This window comes from Rhinopithecus roxellana, chromosome 9 (genome assembly GCF_007565055.1).
Source record: "Rhinopithecus roxellana isolate Shanxi Qingling chromosome 9, ASM756505v1, whole genome shotgun sequence".
Lineage (NCBI taxonomy): Eukaryota > Metazoa > Chordata > Mammalia > Primates > Cercopithecidae > Rhinopithecus > Rhinopithecus roxellana.
In genome coordinates this window covers 20,063,366-20,081,151 of record NC_044557.1, presented here as the reverse complement: position 1 = coordinate 20,081,151, position 17,786 = coordinate 20,063,366, and the positions used below count along the sequence as shown (strand labels likewise).

The 17,786-nt window shown below is 47.1% G+C and overlaps 1 protein-coding gene across 4 annotated transcripts in view; it reads left to right on the top strand.

Annotated features, from left to right (window-relative positions):
* Positions 1 to 17,786, top strand: part of PLEKHA2 (pleckstrin homology domain containing A2) — a 74,909-nt gene that overhangs the window by 42,900 nt on the left and 14,223 nt on the right. For all 4 annotated transcript variants that reach the window (XM_030937521.1, XM_030937522.1, XM_030937523.1 and 1 more), the window contains 7 exons: positions 1,018 to 1,066; positions 3,332 to 3,429; positions 8,385 to 8,525; positions 9,703 to 9,849; positions 10,171 to 10,239; positions 10,833 to 10,903; positions 15,062 to 15,125. In XM_030937521.1, coding sequence (XP_030793381.1) covers positions 1,018 to 1,066; positions 3,332 to 3,429; positions 8,385 to 8,525; positions 9,703 to 9,849; positions 10,171 to 10,239; positions 10,833 to 10,903; positions 15,062 to 15,125 — 639 coding nt within the window. The remainder of the gene's footprint in view (positions 1 to 1,017; positions 1,067 to 3,331; positions 3,430 to 8,384; positions 8,526 to 9,702; positions 9,850 to 10,170; positions 10,240 to 10,832; positions 10,904 to 15,061; positions 15,126 to 17,786) is intronic.

Genomic DNA, 17,786 nt, shown 5'->3' with positions numbered 1-17,786 from the left:
GCAGATACTCAGGAGTGTACGTGCCAGGGGTAGGATTGCCAGAGCAAGATGAAATGCAGCAATAGGAGGTGTAGAAATACCTCCTCTATTTCATGCCCTTCCCTGAGATGTATAGGCATGTTCTCCGATTCCATCAGCCCCTCTCTGGGCACCTGGAAGGTGCTTATTTTCATGGTTAGGCCATCAGGGCAGATGCAAAGGCAATTGTTCCTTGTGTCTGAGTGCAGCGTGCAGCCTGCTGCTTCGTCTCTCTGACCGTTCTGATTGGAATCCATGCATTTGTGGCAATATTGCCTTTAGCTTGGAGAATGATTTAGGGAGAGGGTTGGCGGATGAAAGAGGAGGGGAGGAGTGGAATCTTGCTAGTGTGAATGAGGCCAGGATAGGTTTCCGTCAGGACTTAGTGGCTTTTAAAAGTCTTTTTGGAGCTGGGCGCAGTGGCTCATGCCTGTAATCCTAACACTTTGGGAGGCTGAGGCGGGACGATTGCTTGAGCCCAGGAGTTTGAGACCAGCCTAGGCAACACAGCAAAACCCCGTTTCTGCAAATATTTTTCTTTTTTAAAAAAATTAGCGAGGCATAGGGGCATTTAAAAAAAAAAATTAGCCAGGAGGTGGAGGCTGGAGGGTCACTTGAGCCCAGGAGTTGGAGGCTACAGTGAGCTATGATTGCACCACTGTACTCCAGCCTGGGTGACAGAGTGAGAGCCTACCTCTAAATAAATAAATAAATAATAAACAAAAGTCTGTTTGTAAAGATGAACAGACCTCAAGATAGTGGTTATCTCTGGTGCGTGGGGATTCTATCAGGGAGGGGCACACAGGGCTTCTAAGAAATAGGACTGATAATGCCTGTTTCTTAATCTGGATGATGAGTACAGAGTTTTCATTTAATTATTATTTTTAAAAAATGTAGACATGTTTATTGTACTCTACATGTATGAGAAATTTCACAGTAAGAAATTTTCAACATTGTAAGAAACATATTCATGTTTCTTTTATTTCTTATTTGATTTAGGTGAGCATAGCTACCCCAAAGCAGAAACCAAAAACTCCATTTTGCTTTGGTAAGTACTGAGCCAGGGGAGGGACTTGTTTAATATTGATATGGCAACTTCCTCTTTTGCTTGGAGACAGTCCTGTGATCACATGTGACTATACCCTGTGCCAATGAGTGACTTAAATCACAGTGACGGTCCTGGGTGTCAAGTGATATTGCTTTCCCTGGTCTTGCTGCAAAGGTTGTTAATAACGTAGGGACAGAGGTCCAGGGACTAATAACATTTCTGTTTTCTTTCTTTTTTTGGTTTTAGTTTTTTTTTTAATTGACAATAATTGTACATATTCATGGGGTACATAATGCATAATTAGCATATCTGTATTAGTCTGTTCTTGAACTGCTATAAAGAAATACCTGAGACTGGGTAATTTAAAAAGAGAAGAGGTTTGGCCAGGCCTGGTGGCTCACACCTATAATCCCAGTATGTTGGGAGGCTGAGGCGGGCGGATCACCCTGAGATCAGGAGTGAGACCAGCCTGGCCAATATGGTGAAACCCCATCTCTACTAAAAATACAAAAAAATTAGCTGGGCATGGTGATGGGTTCCTGTAATTCCAGCTACTCGGGAGACTAAGGCAGGAGAATCTCTTGAACCTGGGAGGTGGAGGTTGCAGTGAGCTGATTTCGCACCATTGCACTCTAGTCCACCTCAAAAAAAAAAAAAAAACAAAAGAAGTTTAATTGGCTCACTGTTCTGCAGGCTCTATAGGGCTAGAGGAGAAGCAAGAAAGAGAGTGGGGAGGTGCTGCGCACAGTTAAATAACCAAATTTCACAAGAACTCACTATTATGACACGACAGCACAGGGCACGGTGTTAAACCATGAGAAACAGTCCCCACGACCCATCATGATCCAATCACCTCCCACCTGGCCCCACCTCCAACATTGAGGGTTATAATTTAACATGAGATTTGGGTGGGGACACGGATTTGGGTGGGGACAGAGATCCAAACCGTATCAATGTCCATCATCATTTCTTTTAATAATTGTCCATATGCATTTCAGTTTTCTTGATGCCACAAGGCAGGTGCAAAATGTCCACTAGAAGTTTCTGCAAACCCTTATTTTAGAGCTGAGAAATGGTGTGCTCAGAAAAGATGGAGGACTCAGAGGAGAGGCAGATGGCAGTGCCAGGAAGGGGATAAGACAAAGGAAGGAGAATTCTGTTGAGGGTCTCAGTTACCCAAAGAGTGACATGTTGGGGGATGGTGTAGGAAGCAGAGTCACCGTGCACGGGTGCCTCAAGTCAGGAAGCAGTCAGTGAATTCAATGAATCCATCATCAGATAGTTACTCGGCTCCTACTATGTTCTCAGAACTGTGCTAAGTGCTATGAGCAAATGCTAACAAATAGTTTCTATTGCCTATCTGGGGTGGTCCTGAATGTAAGTTTTACAAAGGCAGGGATATTCCTCTGCCTTGTCACTGTGGTATCCTCAACACTTAAAGATGGTTCCTAGCGCATAGTAGGTGCTCAGTAAATATTTGTCAAATGAATGAATGAAGGGATGAATTCTGCATCTACCCCATGAGACTCACCTCCTACAGTTCAAGCTTATGCTAAGAGAATAAAATATTCCCTTGAGCTATTCTCTCTCCCCACTTCAGATTAGTTCAAACTTCTTTGGTACCCTCATTCTTCTATTTCTTGCAAATTTCATAGCTAAGCTCAGAAATGACTCACGTTTTGTGGTTATCAGATCTAAAAATATTTATAGTGTAATAATAATGAACCTGGAAGTAAATTGTTGACTTAATGTAATGCTCAGAGGAAAGAACAGGTTGAGAGTGAGGCCGAGGTCACAGATTTGATCTCAGGAAAGCTTCGTTCTATTTCCCAACCACAGACAAGACTCCCAGTCCAGACCACTTGTGCCAGTGGAGACCAAGCATGGGTCCAAAATTCTGTATATACCATGATGACAGTAAACGTATTAGCACCGCCAGAATGCGGTTCACAGTTGTGTCTTGTTGATGGCAGACCAGCAGCCTCATCACTGCAGAACAACGCACTGAGGCTGCTGTTAACACGGTCAGGTGTTGTTCCTGTGGCCAATGGGATGTTTTTAAAGGTGGGAAAGAGAGTGAGCAGGTGTGGCCTGAGGCTTCCTAAATTCCCAAGCAAATGACTTAGCATCATGGGAGATTTCTTGTTCTGCTTTGTGGAGTTCACTCATCTTTCTCCCTCAAACACCTTAGCTTTGTGGAGACTTGTTGTGTTGCTTGTATTCTGACTCGGGAATATCTTCCCTTCTTTTCTGTGGCTTTTGTAGTTATCAATGCCCTGTCTCAGAGATATTTCCTTCAAGCCAATGACCAGAAAGATATGAAGGACTGGGTTGAAGCCCTGAACCAAGCCAGCAAGATCACCGTAAGTTTGGTTTCTTTTGTTTTCTGGGGGTAGTAAAAGTGCCTCTTCCCAGGCTGTGGCCTTGTTGGGGTTGGGGAAAACCAAGATGGCAGTGGGGACTTTCCCAGGATCCCGGTCTGTACCCAGTTCTCTCCCACCTCTTCTTGTTCCTTGGCTTACCAAGCACAAGTTGAACTGAGAGTTTGAGTTTGAATCAAGTTCAAGGGGAAGTTCATGGAGCGTCCCCTTTGTGCTTCCTGGGAGGGCTCCCGGTCAGTCATGTTTTGGGTGATTCTGGGATGCTGATTCAGAATGTGGTAGGATTGGAAAATGGATTGCTGACTGTGAAAAGTCAAGTAACGGGAAAAGCATATGGGGAGAGAAGGCAGAACTTTTTCCCAGCTTGGGGGGATACTCTTCTTACTTTCAGAGGCTGCCTGCAGGGTCAGTCCAAGCCATCTGCCTCCCTGTCCTGGAAAAGCCTTCTGTTTAAAAGCATCACAGAGCTAGTTCATGGACTGTCCTACAAGTGTGTTCTTTTTCCTTGAGTTGGCTCATGAAGAATTCCTTTCCTTTTCCTTAGAAATACAGAAAAAGAAAGGAAGAGGGTAGGAAGGATGGAGAGGGAAAACTGTATGTTTTGGAAAAAACTAGACTTTTAATCAATAAGACAGGCAGACTCCTGGCTTATATAGATCATGGCTTGTATGCTGAAAAGTTTGTTTCTGTATCATACAGTCAGAAATGCTTATGTTTGAGGAGCTTCCAATAGTGACTATTATGTGCTGTGGCAAATTATCTTCCCAGATTTCTCAGGGTTCCTATGAACAACTGTATAGAAGAAATTTGTACACGTATCTAGTATTCGTGTTGCTAGACCCAACCTGAGTATAATTGAGTCCTATAAGCAGTTTTGCTGATTAGCTTCTTTTTCTCATAAACCTTGGTAAACCCGTGAAAAGAGAGAGTGATGAAAAGAGAAAGGGTGAATGGCTGGGTACAGTGGCTCAGCCTTGTAATCCCAGCACTTTGGGAGGCTGAGGTGGGTGGATCACCTGAGGCCAGGAGTTTGAGACCAGCCTGGGCAACATGGTGAAACCCCATCTCTACTAAAAATACAAAATTAGCCGGGCGTGGTGGCACATGCCTGTAGCACCAGCTACTTGGGAGGCTGAGGCAGGAGAATCACTTGAACCTGGGAGGCGGAGGTTGCAGTGAGCCGAGATTGTGCCATTGCATTCCAACCTGGGCAACAAGAGTGAAACTCTACCTCAAAAATAAATAAATAAATAAAAATAATTAAAAAAAATTAGCGAGGCCTGGTGGCTAACACCTGTATTCCCAGCTACTCAGGAGGCTGAGGCAGGAGGATCACTTGAGCCCAGAAGTTTGAGGCTGCAGGGAGTTACGATTTTACCACTGTACTTTGGCCTAGGCAACAGAGTGAAACCCCATCTCTTAAAGAAGTCTCAGGTAGCGTAAGCAGTTTTGGAAAGGCTCTGCATGTTCATCTGAAGCAGTGCATGACACCGGAGCATAAGCGGTGACAAACAGTGTTCTTCGGGATTTTGAGAGGAAACACAGCAGCCAAGCTTCTGTTCCTCCTTTTCTGGCCACTGGGAACTCTAAAAAGTTACTTTCCGGCCGGGCGCGGTTGCTCATGCTTGTAATCCCAGCACTATGGGAGGCCAGAGTGGGCAGATCACGAGGTCAGGAGTTCAAGACCAGCCTGGCTAACATGGTGAAACCCCATCTCTACTAAAAATATAAAAATTAGCCGGGCATGGTGGCGGGCACCTGTAATCCCAGCTACTTGGGAGGCTGAGGCAGGAGAATCACTTGAACCCAGGAGGTGGAGGTTGCAGTGAGCTGAGATCGCGCCATTGCACTCCAGCCTGGGCGACAGAGCGAGACTCCGTCTCAAAAAAAAAAAAAAGTTACTTCCCTCCTTCTTTGCTGGGTTTCAGGAATTCATCTGGGTCATTTAGGGGAAATTTCTGCCTGTTCCATGGTGATTTTAATCACTAAATATCAACTAAAAATCAACATCCCTAAAAATGTGGTTACATAATAACAGAACTCAACAGAAAATGAGAAAGAGTAGCTTAGGTAGGTCGTGACATGTAGCAACAAGGAGTCAGGCAGTCCTAGAGCCAAATCACTTGATTTTAATGAGCTTGAGTTGACCTCATCTATAAAGAGAAAATCATGCCTGGTTGATAAGATTAGTGATAATGCAGCAAAGAGCTTATCAGTGCATTGCCTGGCACTGAATGGAGGCCCAAAAAAACTGTAACTGTTGGTATCTCTCAGCCAGAAGGAAAATAGAAGGCGGAATTTCTGGCCTGATTTGGAGAGGTAGGGAGGGGGCAGAGGACATCCTTGTCTATGTAAACTGAGTGGGCAGTCCAGGAAGAGAAGGTCTCGTCATCTTTGTAGGGGCCCAGCATAATCAGGGTGCTCTTATTGTTTTGAACAGACACTAAATGACAGGTCTCTCATATAGCTCTGAGCTCTTGAAAGGGTCTGGATCCTTAGGTCTTTCTGACTCTGAAAGCTGTAGAAGTGGGAGAGGACCTTAGCTTTTCTCTTGAAGTCCTGGTGACGTCCCGGCAGATAGATGTAGGGTGTTGCATTCTCCTAAAGGTGGGGCATTGTGATGCTGGGGCACTGGTGGGAAGTCAGGGTTTAGTAGACATTCAGCCGTTTTTTTGTTTTTGTTTTGAAACAGAATCTCTCTCTGTAGCCCATTCTGGAGTGCAATGGCGTGATCTCGGCTCACTGCAACCTCTGTCTCCTGGGTTCAAGCGATTCTCCTGCCTCAGCCTCCTGAGTAGCTGGGGTTACAGGCGCCCACCACTATGCCCAGCTCATTTTTGTATTTTTAGCAGTGACAGTTTCACCATGTTGGTCAGGCTAGTCTTGAACTCCTAACCTCAGGTGATCCACCCCCTTCGGCCTCCCAAAGTGTTGGGATTATAGGCATGAGCCACCGTGCCTGGCCGACATTCAGCTGTTAATCCTGGCTTTGGGTAAATGACTGAACAGTTCTGGGCCTCTTTTTTTTTTCTTTCTAACAAAATGAAAGATTTCCTCAGCATTTGCAGACTCTAGTGTAAATGAGTGAAGTGGGCAAGGAGGAAGAAACATGAGAACAAGAATGAGGATAAGTGACATCTGACCCCTGGCCTCTCCCATTCTGCTGGGGAGAATGGTAGAGACTGTGCAAACACGGAATGTATTTTCTGTCTAAAAGGGAACTGCTGCAGAGCTGAAAATCTGGATTTTTCTGTGAAATATCCCAAAACTTAGATGCAGATTTTAAAAAACACTGCATATGACTGACCAAACATTGTTTGGGCAAAGTTGGTGGGTGGGCCACCAATTTGCAACCTCTGTCCTGTGATTTCCAGCTAACCATAAAAATTCTATGATGGGTCGGGTGCGGTGGCTCACACCTGTAATCTCAGCACTTTGGGAGGCCGAGGCCGGCGGATCACGAGGTCAGGAGATGGAGACCATCCTAGCTAATACGGTGAAACCCTGTCTCTACTAAAAAATAGAAAAAATTTGCCAGGCATGGTGGCAGGCGCCTGTAGTCCCAGCTACTTGGGAGGCTGAGGCAGGACAATGGTGTGAACTCGGGCAGTGGAGCTTGCAGTGAGCCAAGATCATGCCACTGCACTCCAGCCTGGGCGGCACAGTGGGACTCTGTCTCAACAACAGCAACAACAACAAAATTCTATGATGATTTGATCAGCTGTGGTACCACATCTCTGTCAAGGAAGAACAAAGACAACTCATTCTTCCAAAAGGGTTCTGTGTATAATTATTAGTACCACCTGGGAAGCCTTAATTAAAATATTTTGTAATATGTTTTTCTTTTAGTTATGTTTCTAAAGCATTTAATATATTCTATCATTTGATAACCACAACAATGGTTATGATAAATATTATTCCTCTTTTCATTTTATACATGAGACGGTTTAGGCCTAGAGAGGTCTGATGGTTGCCAAAGGTCGCTCAGGTGGTTTGTGAGAGATGAAGGGTTATACCACACGCCTTCTGGCTCCAGACTTCATGGACCCCTTGTTCTGTCTCTACCAAGGCATGCATTTTTACCTGTTCCATCTGCCCAGAATGACTTCTCCCAGCTTCATGTTCCTGATTTCTTTTCTTAGTTTATTATTATTTTTTTTTTTCGAGACAGGGTCTCTCTTACCCAGCCTGGAGTACAGTAGTGTGATTATAGCTCACTTCAGCCTCCAACTCCTGGGCTCAAGAGATTCTCCTACCTTGGCCTGTTGAGCAGCTATGTGCTACCACACCTGGCTATTTTTTTTTTTCTTCCCATTTTTAGTAGAGACAGGATCTCACTATGTTCTCCAGCCTGGTCTTGAACTCCTGGGCTCAAGTGACCCTCCTGCCTTGGCCTCCCAAAGGTGAAGCCACAGACCTGGCCCTCAGCTCCTGTTCACCCTCCAGGTTGCCGTTTGAGTGTCTCCCTGCCTCCTCCTCTGGAGACCTCCCTGCCCACTCCGTTTCCAGCAGGTCCCCTGCTGTGCACTGCCTCAGCTCCCTTGATCTTTTTTGTGCCACTCACCACCACTTGTAATTACTCTGTTTGTTTTATGTATTTTTTTGTCATTCCCCCTACTAGCATGTAAGTGCCATGAGGGTGGGGACCCATGTGTGTTTCACTGACACTTTATCTTGGGTTTCTAGCCAGGGAAGGGCTGGCTCCTAAGTAGGTGCTCAAGAAATTCCTGGAGTCAGTTTGTATCTGTGTTGGGGGAGGGCGTTGCTGGCTGAGACGCTCATATTCAGATTTGGACTGCGGAAGGCCTGGGGAGGACATGCAAGTCTGACTGTAATTTGGCACATTAGCTTTTCTCATGGCACCCCCATTCTGCTTTGGGCTCCCCATGTTTCCTAAACATCTGTTCCCCATTGACTGTTGCTGCCGCTCTCCCCAGGTACCCAAAGGTGGGGGCCTACCCATGACCACTGAAGTTCTCAAGAGCTTAGCAGCTCCTGCAGCCCTGGAGAAGAAGCCACAGGTGGCCTACAAGACGGAGATCATCGGAGGGGTGGTGGTCCACACACCCATCAGCCAGGTGAGGGGCCTGACTGGGGCTGCCGGGGGAGTGGGGGTGTAGAAGTGTCCATGGTGTGCCTGTGATGTGCTTGGAGCACTGTACTGGGGAAAATGAGAGTGGGAGTTGGAGGGGAGCTGGTGCCAGTGGAGCCATCAGGGAAGTGCAGGGCATGTTACAGCCCCATTCATGGGTGTTAGTGACAGCATTGCAGAAGTGGAGGCCACTGCATCTTGAAGCCGAATGGCCTGTGCAGTTCTGTGCTGGACACAGGAGACACAGAAGATGAGGGTTTGTGAAGCCTGTAGGAAATGGGATAGACGAAGGCAAACAAGGCTGGAAACCAGCCCGGTGTCCCTCCTGGTTCACATTCTCTGTCCTTCCCTTTCTTCTGGGTCGGCCCAATCTCCCTGATGCTGGTTCTGTGAAACTACCCGGTAAAGTGCATGACAGAGCAAAGGAAAGGTTTATTTTCCTGTTTTAATTATTTATATTTATGTAAGTTTTTTTTTTTTTTTTTTTTGAGTTGGGGTGTCACTCTGTAACCCAGGCTGAAGTGCAGATACACATAATCACGACTCACTGCAGCCTCCGCCTCCTAGGCTCATGCAGTCCTCCTACCTCAGCCTTCCCAGGCTCAAGGGATCCTGCCACCTCATCTGGGGCTATAGGCATGAGCCACCGTGCCTGGCTAATTTTTTTTATTTTTTGGTGGAGATGGGGTTTTGGCATGTTGTTATTTAATTTTTTTAGACAGGGTCTCACTCTGTTGCCCAGACTGAAGTGCAGTGGTGCAGTCATGGCTCACTGCAGCGTCAGACTCCTGGGCTCAAGCCATCCCCCCACCTCTGCTTCCTGAGTAGCTGGGACTACACGCCTGGGTAATTCTTTTTTTTAATTTTTAAATTTTAAAATGAAAATTAAACAAAAATTTTAAAGCAGTTTTTAATTTTTTTTGTAGACCTGGGCAACAGGTCTCACTGTGTTGCCCAGGCTGGTCTAGAACTCCTGGGCTCAAGCGATCCTCCCGCCTTGGCCTCCCAAAGTGTTGGGATCACAGGCGTGAGCCACTGTGCCCACCATTTATTTCTTCTTTGACTTAGGGCAAAGAGGCCAGAGATTCAGGCAGGGGGAGGTGGATGGGGCTATGGCTACATAGAGGCAGGGAGGCGCTGATCCTGACACTGTTTCCTTGCAGAACGGTGGGGATGGGCAGGAAGGGAGTGAGCCTGGGTCCCACGCCATCCTTCGAAGGTCTCAGAGTTACATCCCCACGTCAGGCTGCCGTGCTTCCACCGGGCCTCCCCTCATTAAGAGTGGTTACTGCGTGAAGCAAGGGAATGTGGTGAGTGTCAGCACAGGGGCTAAACTGGGGTTCTGGTGACTCCTCAGAACCAGTGGCTGTAGTCATAGCAGGTGAGAGGAGATCGACAGGAGGTGCCTCAGTCCTCCATGGAGCCTCCACCTTTGAGGGTGAGATTTTGGGACTGACCATTGGCCCCCGCCTGTCAGAGGTGTTGCGCCTGATATGAAGAAGCCCTTTCCCCTGCTGAATGTGGGGGCCGGATTTCCAGGGGGCTGGGTCCCTGGGAGCTTAGCATGAGAACACCCTCCACAATGCTAGGCACCTCTTGCTAATGTTCTGCCTTTTATTTTTTTATTATAGCGGAAGAGCTGGAAACGTCGCTTCTTTGCACTTGATGACTTTACCATCTGCTACTTCAAGTGTGAGCAGGTTTGTAGTAGCTTTGCTGCCCTTCTGAGAGGTCATGGAAACTAAGAGGTGCACAGATGCACACCCACAGGAGAGTGTGCATGAGTGGAGATGTAGGCACACAAAGACTTCAAAGGCACCTCTGTCTTATCTCCATCCATTCTGTGCACACATCTTTACAGTGACAGTAAAATGTCCTCTCTACAGTGAGTTGCTGTGTGGTCAGAATCACAGCTACACAGCATCTTCTTAGATTTGTTTTGTCTTTTTTCTTGTTTTTGGAGACAGGGTCTTTCTCTGTCACCTGTCACCCAGGCTGGAGCACAGTGGTGGATTTTTTGTAGAGACAGGGTTTCACGATGTTGCCCAGGCTGGTCTTGAACTCCTGGCCTCAATCTGTCCTCCAGCCTTGGCCTTCCAAAATCCTGGTAGTACAGGCACGAACCACTCTGCCCAGCCAGATTTTTTTTTCTCTTGATGATTATTTTGAGACCAGGTTATTTGTCAACCTGATTTTAGCCAGCCATCTCTGAGAAAGGGGTATTCATCAGCTGGTCTTGATCATGATATGTCACAGACAGCTTCACTTACCTGTCTTTCTGTTTTTCCACCAGGACCGAGAACCACTGCGCACTATATTTCTTAAGGATGTTCTCAAGACCCATGAATGTCTAGTCAAGTCTGGGTAATTGTGTCTGTTTTTTCTCTTCTGATCCAAACCTCCATTTGTCCTCTTAAATCTCCCTTTACTACCCTTCGGAGACTCTATGCAAGAGTCATGATCTTCCAAGAGCCAGGCAGAGGAGCCTAACTAACACCTTGTGACTGACTCACTGTATCCAAGCTAACACAGGGAGAAGACCGCCCTGGGCGCATTTGCCCTCTTCCCATACCTTACTCTGGCTCCTAAGCAGATAGGCCCATGTAATAGTTTCTGGTGGGCAAAAAGAACGCATATAGAAACAAAGAGTGGGGCTCCAAAGCTTCTCAGGTATTAGGATTAGGTGCTCAATTCCTAGTGGAACTCAGGCTCAGAGGAGAGACAAGGCCTCTAGGTCATTCACCTCAGTGCTTCTGGTTGGATCACTGTACCAGTGCCTCTTCCCTGACCTTCTTATGCCTTTTCTCCTCCTTTTGACCCTGATGTCCCATTAACACAGGTGATTCATAGCATCTCTGTGTTACTCCCACTGGGAAAGAAGAACAGGTATTTTAAAGGGATTCCTCTGTCCTCTAGGAAATAGTTACCTTCCAAGTGTCGCATTACATAGGATGAGTTTGGGACTTGGCAAGGGATCTCCCAGGTCCAACACCAAATACAGATGCCTATAGAACGAATCTTTAGAGACCCCAAGGGTATTGGGGCATCCAGAAACCCTCTTTCTGGCCACCAATCTGCAGTCTTTAGAGACTGGGTGTTTGTGTCCCTCCATCTCATGGCTTGTGCAAGCAGAACCCTCAGATATCATCAGGAAAGCTGTTCACAACAGGCTGACTCTTCTCCCATGAAGGCACAAACAGTCTTGCATGAAAACAACGTGAGCCACACCTGTGCTGTGTGACCCAAGGAGGCAGAGACAGAAACATTCTCCCAAGTCTTGCAAATGGCAGTTGCAGAGTACAGAAGATTGGGGAGGTTCCCAGTGACTATGTATAATTCAGGAAAGTAGCTATATATGGAAATTCCAGAAGTATGGCTCCAGAAGTAGGCAGAGGAAAGATTGGGCGTGATGAGATCCTTGATTGTACCTGACCCTGGAGGGCCCTTGCAGATGTGAGACCACCTGGGCACACGGGGGAAGCTCAGAGAACCATAAGAAACTTAGGGTTAAATCCTAAGAGTGCCTTGAACTTTCCCTAACTCTCTAACTCTGCCAGAGTCACACTAAACTGAGTTAAAGAAGTCAGGGACTAGCAGGGAAGGAGGTCCTTGGGGCTCCGCAGCTTCCCCATGCCTGTTAGACTGCTTGGCTTCCCTGGAACCCAGTCCAGGGGTTAGGACATCTTGATAATCAATGAATATTTGTTCAAGTGAATTAGAATTGAGTTGAAAGGCTCCATGTAGCCTGGTGCTGTTTAAAAAAAAAAAAAAAAAAAAAAAAAAAATATATATATATATATATATATATATATATCTTTTTAGGCCGGGCCTGGTGGCTCACAGCCACCAGCCAAGCACTTTGGGAGGCCCAGGTGAGTGGATCATCTGAAGCCAGGAGATTGAGACAAGGGATCTCCAAAGTGCTGGAATAATCCAATACCAGTACTTTGGGAGGCCCAGGTGGGTGGATCGTCTGAGGCCAGGAGATTGAGACAAGCCTGGCCAACATAGCAAAACCTCGTCTCTACTAAAAATACAAAAAGCCAGCCAGATGTGGTGGTGGACGCCTGTCATCCCGGCTACTCGGGAAGCTGAGGCAGGAGAATCACTTGAACCTGAGAGGCAGAGGTTGCAGTGAGCCGAGATCGTACCATTGCACTCCAGCCCAGGCAACAAGAGTGAAACTCTATCTCAAAAAAAAATATATATACACACACACACACACACACACACACACACACACACACATATTTTAAATTTTTTAAAATTTCAGTAGTTTTTGGGGAACGGGTGGTGTTTGGTTGCATGGAAAAGTTCTTCAGTGGTGATTTCTGAGATTGTGGTGCACTCGTCCGCAGCAGTGTCCCCGGTGCCCAATGCATAGTCTTTTATCCCTTGCCCCCTCCCGCCCTTCCCACCCTGAGAAGTAGATGTGAAAGGAGTGGGGATTTCCCACCTGCTTTTCTTTCACCTCCTCAGTAGTTGTTTATGTGACTTTACTGGCTATGCATGAGTAGAATTTGAAAGGTTAAGACGTTTTAGCCAGAAAGAAGCATTTTTTATTCAGAAACTCAGAAAGTAATCATAGTTGGTGAAATGTGCTTCACGTGACTATTCTGTGACACACATTATGCCAGATGCCTTCTGTACTTTATAACTAACTGGTCTTTGTAGTGACCAGCCTGATCAAGGGGGTCCTCTCATTTATCTCTGTTTTATACTTGGGGTCACAAAGGCTCCCCAAGGTTTTTACAACATTTTCAAATATCTCTTCCCTACGTGTAGTCAGGATTCACTCAAGGTCTGTCTGGCCCCTCTCCTGTTGTTCTTGCTCATGGCTCTCTGGTCTCATGCACTCCTTTGCCCAGGTACCTGTGGCACTGGCCGAGCCCCTGACATTTTCTTGCAGGCTTTCTCATTCATGAAGCCGACCCCACCTGTGATCAGTCCTTTCCAACTCTTGGCATGTAACACACAATCTAACATCTGATGGTACAGTTTTGCTTCCTTGTGTTCTTTTTTTTTTTTGAGATAGAGTCTTGCTCTGTCCCCCAGGCTGGAGTGCAGTAGTGCAGTCTCAGTTCACTGCAGCTTCTGCCTCCCAGGCTCTGGTGATCCTCCCCACCTCAGCCTCTTGAGTAGCTGGGACTATAGATGTGTGCCACCACACCCTACTCAGTTTTGTATTTTTTTTGTAGAGACAAGGTTCACCATGTTGCCCAGGCTGGCCTAGAACTCAAGTGATTTGCCCACCTTGGCCTCCCAAATGCTGGGATTACAGGCGTAAGCCACCACGCCTGGCCCTTACGTTCTTTCATTGGGTAGGAATTAGATCTTTTACTCCTTATGTACTCCCCACAGTGGCTAGGGACATACGCAGCAGGCATTTAACAATGGGAAATAACCTGGGCTGCTTTGAGGTTTGTTACTGAGCATCAGCTACTCCCTGCCCTCTTCCTTGCAGAAGTCAGGATTTCTTTTCCAAAACCCACACCCAGCAGTGTCCCCGAAGGAGTGCTCTGAAGTCATCTCCTCTCCCCTTGCTTTCCTCCTCCTTAGCTCTTTGTCTCCTGGGCCCCACACAGTGAGGCAAGGAGCAGGAGCTGAGTGAAGTTGATGGGGCTGCTGTGTGGATGGAGGAGACGGTTTAGGGAGTGGAGAGTTGTCTTCCTTAGGAGAGGCCAATGGCAGTGGAGTAATTAAAAGCACAAGCTCACTGGGTTCGGTGGCTCATGCCTGTAATCCCAGGACTTTGGGAAGCTGAGGCAGGCAGATTGCTTGAACTCATGAGTTCAAGACTAGCCTGAGTAACATGGAAACACCATGTCTCTACGACAAACACAAAAATTAGCCAGGAGTGGTGGCATGTGCCTGTAGTCCCAGTGAGCCATGATTGCACCACTGTACTCCAGCCTGGGCAACAGAGCCAGACCCTGTCTCAAAAATATAGATAAATAAAGCAGAGACTCTGGAGTCAGACCTGGGTTCCAAATCTCTGGTAACTTGGAGGAGTCATTTAAGCTCTGACTCTGAGTGTGGGTCTGGGTTTCCTCATCGGTCAAATGGGGGAAGTCTTAAGTGCGCCCCAGGGCTGTTGTGAAGATTAGATGAAATAATCTGCAAAAAAGCACCCAAAACAGTGCTTCCCACAAAGCATCTCATACACCTTAGAGGGAAGGAGGGAGGCAGGAAAGAAGGAAACTGTAGGAGATGGTGGTGGGGGGGTTGGATATTAGGCAGGAGGTTTTGGAGGGAAAGGAGCTTGTTAGAACTGCTGGTGGGAGAGGGGCCTGGGGAGGGTCCATCTGGATGGCAAAGCCTCCTGAGACCCTCTGGGAAGTGAAGCTAGAGGCAACCCCTGGAGTGTTTTTCAAGGCAGGAGCTGAAGGAAGAATGGCTTGGAACCACCCCCCACCCATCTTCCTTTTTTATGGTAGAGGGCACTGGGGTCTTAACAGGACATATCGAGTCCTCTGTGTGTATGTCAGCAGGCCATAACATTCTTTCTCTTTCTCTGTCTAGTGATCTCCTAATGAGAGACAACCTGTTTGAAATAATAACAAGCTCCAGGACCTTCTACGTACAGGTAAAATGCTGCCTTCCAGAACACTCCAGCGTTCCGTTTCTGTGAATGGTGCACTGATAGGCCCTGTCCTTTCCTTTGCTTTCTCTTTTCATTTGCTTGAAGTTTCTAGGCAATAAATTTAGCCCCTGAGAGTCAGTCTGAGTCCCATTTCATCCTAAACAGGATGTTTGCCAAAAGCTTCCCAACCATAAAATAATGAAAGCAGGCTGAGCCGCTCTACTGAGGAATGTGAGTGTGTACCAGTTGCTGTCAGCTGCTGGGCTCCAGCTAAGCAGAGAAAAGGAGAACTGGTCAGTGATTTCACTTCTCCTTTGGAGGGTATTTATAAGTCTCGTCTGTGTGTGGACATCACTGTGTGCGGAAGGACAAAAGCACAGAGGGCCCTGTGCAGGCACCAGGTGCAGAGCCAGCTGCACAGAGGAAGCCATTGTTCAGGCTCTGATGGTTCACTTATCAGGAGCTTCTCCCCTCCACCCACAGCTCTGGAGTTCTCCCAACTCCTTCTAAAGTCATAGGAACTAGAAAGGCAGATTTCCAAGCAGGGACTAGACTTTCAGGGCCAAGTCCTAACCCAGCCTGCCTAGCTGTACACAGAGAGTGCCTTGATTCACAGCCTGGTGGTGATGCTGGACTTTCAGTATTAAAACTGACATTTAAGGCTAGGCGTGGTGACTCAACACCTGGAATCCCAGCACTTTGGGAGCCCGAGGTGGGCGGATCACATGAGGTCAGGAGTTTGAGACCAGCCTGGTCAACATGGTGAAACCCTGTCTTTACTAAAAATACAAAAAAAATAGCTGGATGTGGTGGCGTCTGTATTCCCATCTACTCAGGAGACTGAGGCAGGAGAATTGCTTGAACCTGGGAGGCAGAGGTTGCAGTGAGCCGAGATCATACCACTGCACTCCAGCCTGGGTGACAGAGTGAGACTGTCTCAAAAAAACAAAACAAAACAAAACAAAAGACAGAAATAAAACACTGACAAGTAAGCAGGTTGGTTTTAGGTGGGGTTTCCCAACTAAAGCTTTTCGAGTTTCCGCCGCCCTTTCTTCTCTGCTGCGAGTGTCGTGCCCTGTTATGCAGCCTCCCTTCCCCAAGGGGCTGGTCCCCTTTCCCATTTCTTGGGCAGCAATTCCTGTCACGACTCCTTCTGCCCGAGACCAGCAGGCGTTTGAGTGACTTAGTCATCTCGGAGCTACATCCATTTGGACAAGCACATGCCATCCAGGAGGAGACAGTGGAGTGGGGGCCTGGGAGCAAACTGGAGCTGTGGAAAGGGCTGCCATGGGCATCAGAGCGACTAATTCACCAGCACCACTGCCACTCAGGGACAAGGTTTAACCTGTAGGTGCACCACAAGTTTGTAGTTCTGACATTCAACAGATATTTGTAGAGCATCCTGAGAGGGCTGGGCATTTTTGTCTCAGGCGGGGGACACCAGGTTAAACAGAACAGATCCTGAACCCGAGAGAGAGAGAGAGAGAGAGAGAGAGAGAGAGAGAGAGAGAGAGAGAGACAGAGAGCTCGTCAAGTCCATAGGCAGTTAAACTGTGGCATCGTACGGGGAGGGAGTGTTGGGGGAGATGGAGCACAAGGGAGTTTGCAGACAGTGAAACAATTCTATATGACACTGTAATGGTGGGTGTGTGATGAAGAACTTTACAGCACAAAGAGTTGATCTAATGCATGCAAATTGAGAAAAAAATTTAGGAGGTCAAGTGACCCTAGCAGGAAATGCAGAATGTGACAGTAATGAAATGCATTACAGGTCTTCCCTGAAGCAGGTAGGGGAATACAAAATAAAAAAGGTATGATGAGTTCTTCTACCATTAGACTGAAACGTGAACCATAAGCAGGGCTCCTCACTCAGTCTTAGGCAGTCAGGGAAGGGTTCCTGAAGAAAGATACACCTAAGCTCAGTCTGTTGGGGGGAAAAGGGGCCCAGGCAAAGGAAATAGGAGGATTTTTTTAAAGCCTGGTAATAAAAGGAGCATAGGGCAAAAAGGAGGCTGGACAGTTAGGCACGGAGGACCCTCATATGCCTTACTGAAGAGCTTGTATTTTATCCTTAGAATTAATGCCCTTAGAGGCCAGGTGCGGTGGCTCATGCCTGTAATTCCAGCACTTTGGGAGGCCCAGGCAGGTGGATCATGAGGTCAACAGATCGAGACCGTCCTGGCCAACATGGTGAAACCCCTTCTCTATTAAAAATATAAAAATTAGCTGGGCGTGGTGGCGGGTGCCTATATTCCCAGCTACTCGGGAGGCTGAGGCAGGAGAATCGCTTGAACCCGGGAGGCGGAGGTTGCAGTGAGCCAAGATCACACCATTGCACTCCAGCCTGAGCGACACAGTGAGACGCCGTCTTAAAAAAACAAAAGAATTAATGCCCTTAGAGGTTAAACAGAGGGCGTGATCTGATCTGCCTTGCCATTAAAAAATATCGCTTGGGCAAGTTATTTAACTTCCAGAGCCTCTTTTCTTCATCTGTGAAACGGAGATGATGATCTTCAACCCCAGCCCTTTTAATGACACGCTGTCAAGGATTGCCTGGCCCTGTGCAGTGTGGGGGACAGAGGAAAAAAGGCTAAGATAGGATGAGAGAGAACAGTTTGAAGGCTGTTGTTAATAATTTAGTGAGGGATAAAGGAAGCCTGAATG